The sequence below is a fragment of the Nyctibius grandis genome, chromosome 4, assembly GCF_013368605.1.
Source record: "Nyctibius grandis isolate bNycGra1 chromosome 4, bNycGra1.pri, whole genome shotgun sequence".
In the NCBI taxonomy this organism is placed as follows: Eukaryota; Metazoa; Chordata; class Aves; order Nyctibiiformes; family Nyctibiidae; genus Nyctibius; species Nyctibius grandis.
This window is the reverse complement of record NC_090661.1, coordinates 88,727,196-88,734,057: the sequence shown is the minus strand read 5'-3', so window position 1 is coordinate 88,734,057 and position 6,862 is coordinate 88,727,196. Positions and strand designations below refer to the sequence as shown.

At 40.3% G+C, this 6,862-nt stretch overlaps 1 protein-coding gene across 1 annotated transcript in view; it reads left to right on the top strand.

Annotated features, from left to right (window-relative positions):
- Positions 1-287: 287 nt before the first annotated feature.
- Positions 288-6,862, top strand: part of LOC137662585 (adhesion G protein-coupled receptor A3-like) — a 284,198-nt gene continuing 277,623 nt past the window's right edge. The window contains exon 1 of the mRNA XM_068399128.1: positions 288-543. Coding sequence (XP_068255229.1) covers positions 323-543 — 221 coding nt within the window. The 5' untranslated portion in view covers positions 288-322. The remainder of the gene's footprint in view (positions 544-6,862) is intronic.

Genomic DNA, 6,862 nt, shown 5'->3' with positions numbered 1-6,862 from the left:
GGCGGGGCGCGGGGGCGGCCCCGGACCCCGTAGGGGGCCGCGCCCGGAGGGTGGCGGGAGGAGGGGGACCGCGGGGTCCGCCCCGCGCCGCCGCCGCTCGGGCTGCGGCAGGAAAGGAGCGGCGGCTCCTCGGAGAAGGAGGAGGAGGAAGGGGGGGGGTCCCTCCGAGCGGAGCCGGCCGCAGCGAGAGGCGCGGCGGGGCGGGGCGGGGTGGGCGGAGGAGGCGTGGAGGGGACCGCGGCGCCCGCGGAGCAGCGCGTGCCATGCGCGGCGCGGAGCGGCGGGCGCGGCAGCCGGCGGCTCGCTGGCTGGCTGGCTCAGCATGCGCGGGCTGTGCCGCCGCCTCTGCCTGGTGGCCGCCGTGCTGGGGCTGTGCGGGGGCAGCAGGAACTGCCCCGACCTCATCGTGGACCGCTGCCTCTGCGCCGCCGAGCGCGCCAAGGGGCCCGGCCGCCCGGCTCTCCGCATCAAAGTGGTCTGCAGTGGCGGTGACTTGGTGGAAACTTTGCAGCCGGCTGTGCTGCCCAACCGCACCGTGTCCCTGTGAGTACGGCCCGCGGGGCAGCGCGCACCTGGCGGCGGCCGCCCCGGGATTCCCCCCGCGGGAGGCGCTGGCGCGGGGCGGGGGGTGCCCCAGAGGAGAGGGGTGTGTGTGGGGGGGACGCGCACCCCTGGGCGCGGGGGGACCCCTCGGCGCAGCCGTGCCTACCGCCGCCCCGAGCGCTGCCGCAGGAGCAGGCAGAACCGCTCCGCGCCGATTATAACCCTGGCCCGGCTTTTAAAAAGTATGTGAGAGTTTGTTTTATTTTTTTTGTTGTTGTTGTTCTCAGTTTGGAAACTCTTGCTGGCGTTTTGGTCGAGCTGGGGAAGCTGGGCTTACCCTGATGTAAATTGCATGCTTCTGTGTATGGTGGTTTGGAAAATGCCAGTGCTAGCAGAACTGATGGAGCTCGCTGGTGCACCTTTCTGCCGGCGACGGGATGGGCTCACGCTGTCCGGGCAATAAATGAATGGTATCAGTAATGGTAAACTGTCTTCTGGAGTTCTGTGTAGTTAACTGGTTTTCTCTTTCTCTCTCGTCTCCTCTAAATAAAGTTTGGAATTTGACGTCTCCTTTTTTAACAAGAGTTTGTGTACAAACATTGCAAACGACCACATCTCCAAGTTTGCTCTGAGTTGTCTGGCAGTTGAAAATGACTCACCGTTTGGTGTTTTGCCTTTCCCCCCCGCCAAGTGACTTGGAAATAGGTTGTGATGTTTTGTTGCCTGTCGCACCTAGCTAAACGCGAATAAATGACATGTAAGTAAACTAGTGGAACTTTTTGTAACTGTATCATCAAGTGTAGGTGAAAGTAATGTCCCTGTAATGGACCCAAACAGTAATAGCTCTGTGACATCTACCCTTTAGATCATTCACATATCAACAGATCTTTTACTGTTGAACTTAGTTCTGTTGACAATTCCTGCTGTGAACATCTCCACTGTTCACTGCATTTTCTTTGAGTCAACACTTTTAGGAGACAACTGGTAAAGATAGTAATTTATAACATCTGGAGAGCTTGTGCTTGTAAACGTACAGATGTGCTGTGTACGCTTCAGTTCAGTTTTAGCTATAACTGTTGGGTGACCTGATGCTGATTAGCTGTATGCTAATTATTCATTTGGGAAACTTTTGCTTGTTAATATACAAGGTATAATAACTACATTTCCTGCTAAATTTTAATAGGCTGGTTTAGAATAAAATTATTACATCAGCATAAGTTTTGACCTAGTGAATTTTTGATAAATTCACTGCTACTTTTGTAGTTTATATAACTGGCTATATAGTTCTAATTTGTACTCCCCAAAAAGTATAAAATATCGACATCCTGGGGAGGCAGAAACTATTTTTTTCATTTATTAAAGGTCTGTAGAAAGTCTCACACTCAGCATGTCTGTAAAGGTTTTTCATCTTAAGCATTGATTTACAGAGTCTTATTTAGTTGGTTTTTTTTTAAGAAACTTTTCTTTTAACAAGGTAAGTACCAGTAGATGAATCCAGCTGACCATAAGATCAACAGAAGTATGTATTCACTGTAATGAGAAGAAATTAAATTGGAAACAGAAGTGAGAAAAGATGAACGGGGGAGGTGGTGCATTTGAAGTGGTAATTGGGAGAATTTGCTCACTTATAGATATGATTTAAGGCACCAGTAGCAAACTTGATACTTTCACCCTAAATGTGAGCATTTCAGGTAACACTTGCTCATACTCATTAGAAAGATACCGTGCTAGATTTTCTAACTTAATTACAAATAGCCATTGACCTGAGAGCTGTCCTTAGTTGATATAAAACATACAAACCATTGTGTTTTGTTGTATTTCACGTGAACAAGTACAGTACCATGTACCACCTCAACTTATCCCTTTCCCCTTACAGTCTGTCTTCTCAGGTTTTTTTCTTCTCAATAAGTAAATTCAAGGCTAAACCTTGAAGGTAAAAAGGAAAAAAGTTTAAAACCTGTATTAGGGACATAATAGTTTTCAGTAGCTGGAACATACAGATGACAATTTGATTGAATGTGTCAAGGATTTTCCAGGAGAAACTGTTTTTGATGAATTGAATTACACTCTGAGATTTGGCCAGCTGCAGAAAATAATGATAAAAAGCTCAAACACTAGTGCTCTTAGGTTTGTTTTTGTAGCTGCATGGAAGACTTGGGCAAAAGAGAATATTCTAGTAGACACTGCCTGCTTGCATTCAGGTTTATGGGCCCACAGAGAGAAGGAGAGCTTTAACATATGGAGCATAACCTTTTGGATTGCTTTAACAATTAAGAAATACAGAGGTGAATAAAGGAATGTATATTCGGATGCAGTAACACTGTCATGAAACAATGTAACAAACAATTTGTGGCGTTTTGGGCAGGTTAAGTAATCTTCTCATATATATATTTATTATATAGGGATGCTGCTTCCCTAGTGCTATTTTCCTTTGGAAGGGAAGACTGAAGCCAAACTCTTTTATCTGTTCTGCAAAGATGACAGAGGAATTACCTCTGCTGTATCTCTTAAGCCATTGAGAGACGAAGCTGTGGATGTGTAACGTTTCATTTACATGCTGGGTAATGTTGCTTATCAGCAAATTTAAGAAGTTATGATTTGTTAGTGTAACGTTCTTTTCACCTAAGTGACCATGGACCTTGTCTGAGTTTGACAATTTAGGCTCTTTATGGCATATATGTATTAAAAGTATCGCTACTGAAAATACTTCTCACACAGTCATGGACAGTGACTACAAACTAGTGTGAAGTCACTGAAGAAATGCTTATTCTTGACAGGTTTGGACCAATTCTTTCCAGCTTAGGACTAATTCTTTCCAGCTTATGAGGTGGGGAAGTTTGCATAGTTTCTTTGAAATCATATGAACACTGGAGCTATTCAGTACTGTCTGAATGCTCCTAATAATAAACAATCACACTAGAAATAAAATCAAAATATAAGCTGATAAAGCAACTATCCCCTCCCCTTTATATTAAAAAACAAAAACCAACAAAAAAACCCTTGTTCTGGACTCTGTTTCCCTGTCTTTATTTAGTATTTTACTGCTTTGGAAACATGATTCAAGTGCTTGATGTGGATCAAAAGAAAAAACTTAGCTGTAGCTTCACAAAGTATTTGCATGTATCCTGTTAAAAAGAATTCTAGCCCTTAATGATTTGCAACATGTATTTCTGTGCCTTGTGTATTGAGGCAGGGGTGGAGTAAGTGAGTTACTCTTCTTTTTTTTTTCCATGAAGAGTACAGCTATTGAATCACTAATTTATGGGATCTGCTCTCCCCACTTCTCTCTCATTAGGCGTGGAAGTGTAGACCCAAAAAGGAGGAGTCATATCCCTTCAGGATAATATAGTTTTCTCAGTTTAGACTTTATGGCTGAATACTTGGGAATTCTTATATTGAATCAATATTTTACATTTTTTTTCTCAATGGTGTGATTGGGTTGTTAAAGTGTAACTCTAGAGAAAAAGACTATTTGCAATTTTCTTTCTCTTCTATACTAATGGAAATTTTAGTTGTTAAACTTTTGACTGACTTGATGAAATTTGGGCTATGTGGAATACGACAGTAAAAATTGTGTTGCTGCTTTTTGCAATAAGGAAGTCCTACAATTTGAAATTTCAGGAATTAGCACATTAGATTCTCTTCTGAGTTATTCCATTTAAACTGGACAGTATATTGGTAGGTTACTTACTTTCTGTACTTTTTTCTGTCAAGTGGTGTTAAAATGTTTATCCTTTTAGTCTTAGAAGTTCTCAGTTCAATACATATTTTGATATCGCTGGGCAGAATATACTTTCAAGTTACAAATGCTTTCTGATAGTAGCACTGCTATTTTTTTTCCTCCCTCAATTCAAAAGGAAGTCCAACATTCATACTGAAAGTTGTTATTTTTACAAATTTTACCCACAGATACACATATGGAAATCTGCTGTTTTAACTGTCATGGTAGAATGAAGAAAATTTAATGTAGTGTATGGCTCATAGCAATTCCATATCATATAGAACTCTTCATATTTCTTATATCTATGTGTTTCTTCTGACTTTGAGTTGGGGGTTGTCTCAAATTCCTCAGATTCTGAATTTCAGAGTAAGCTACATGACTCCAGTGGTAATCCATAGCCATAGTACATACGCAGGGGTTTTCATCTTCAAAGCACTTTACAAACATTAAGTAGTCTTCGGAAAGCAGCATTGCCCCACTTTTCTCTGTCCCAAAGTTACATTTATGTCACATGTAAAAGTGACATGTCATGTCTGCTGAAATTTATTCAAAGTTATTATATTACTGTATTTGTTTCATGTCCAGTCTTGTCTTTTACACTCCTGTATTCAGTTTAGGATATATCAATATGGTTTATTTAATATAAGCATCTTGCTGTAAAAATAGATCTTTATGTTCTTTATGTCCCAAAGAGCTTAGAGTTTAAGCTAGCCAAAGCAAACAAAGCAAGAATTGAGGAAAGGACGAATAAAAAATATTATTCAGTAGTTTTATTTCCCCATCTTAAAACTCACATCTTTTTATTTATTGGCATGAGATCTCACATAGCATTGCTAATTTGTAAATAACAGCGTTATTAAAGGAGGTAGGCTAATTCTCATTATAAAGTTTTCCACAAACATTTTCACCTTGGTTAGCTTCCTGTGTTCACTCAAAGTGGCAGAAAAAAAAATAAAAAAAAAGGTTTCCTGCTCCATTATTTATGTGTGTGTACATATTTATACATGCTTTCTCCAAAACTCTTACAAAAAAAAAAAAAAAAAAGCCAGTTTGTTGTGAAAGAAACTTCTAACATAAAGCAAACTGACATAAAATACACATAAGACTGGAAGGTCTGGGACAGATGGTTGGGGAGAGCAAAATAAAGAGAAAAGAAAAACACTAGAGATGAAAGTCTTTAGATATTAGTCTGATCTTCCTTGATATTTCATTCATTCATTCAGCTAGAGTGGCCATGAAATACCATAATAGAGAATACTTTTTTTCTCTATGTTGTCTTTATCTTATTTCTAAAGAGGGAATGTCCACACATAAATTCTCTTGTCTACTTGTCAGTACCAGGAAGTACTGTGATCACTTCCAAATTATGACTTTCTTTTGATGAAACTGATGCATTGGCATTAGTGGAAATTTTAAAATGAGAGGAGGGTGAAAAAATTCTGTTAAGGCAAATAGGACTCTCTTTGCAAAGAATGTCCAAAATACAATCAATCAAGACTGCTTTAATAGTTAACAGATTAACTTTTTGAAGCTATACAAGTCATACTGAGGTTTCTTTCCCTATTTACCCTTACTAATCTGGGAATGTCATAAGGTGAAACAGTACCACGTATCCTCCTGGTGCTTTAAAGTTCTCAATTTAACTTTTCTTGAGGAAAGCAGTTTGTGCAAGAGAATGGGCTGAGAATTCTTGGAAACAGATAAAATTATTTTACAGTATTGAACAGTTCATTAATTTGTTAATTTTGTGTAGAAACCAAGTCCTTTTTTTTTTTCTGCATACTGGGAAATTTGCAGTGTTGTGATTTTACACTTAGTTTCATTCCAGAGGTAAAAATCAGCTGGTGAGGGTAGACAGGAGGATAGCAATGCATGTGGGAAGGGAGTTTTATCATGTAAGTGTATATCTGATACCTATTGAGAAGTCCTAAATGAAGCTGGGGTTTTATGATATGGTATAATTTGTCAGTTGGTTAGCTACTGACCTTGCTTGCCTTAAGCAGGAAGGGATTTAGTGTATGTCACTGGCTCCTTTTTTTTTTTTTTGGTAGGTTGGTGTAATATTCATAAAGCCTATTTAATTTTAACTGTCAGAAGGTATGTGCAACATAAATTTGTTTCTGAAGTGTGGGTATTCTCATCTGTTGCAGTGAGGTAGTGGCCAGGGAGAAGATAATTTATGTATGTGGAATTTCTCTTTATAGGAAGCTGCACGAGTTGCTGCCCCTTGGGACCAAACTACTGTCAGCCCTTATAATGGACTGTTCCTTAAAAATTTGAAAATGTAGCTGCTCTTTTTTTTTTTTTTTTTTTTTTTAGAAGGCATACTGAAATATTTTCTCAAAATACATTTTTCTTTTTTTGTCCCCTTCTAAGTATCCTGATAGCATTATAAGATGTGCGGTGAGGTGAAGAGGGGGAAGTGATGGAGTGGTGGGGAGAGAGGTAAGGAAGGGGAAAGGACTTTCTTATAACGGGTCTGAATAGCCAGAAGGAAAGGGTCTGAAGAATGTTATTAAAATGAAGCTCTAAAGGCTTAATATTATATATATTCTCTTTTTTCTACATCTTCAGAGGTTTAAAATCACAAATCTTATT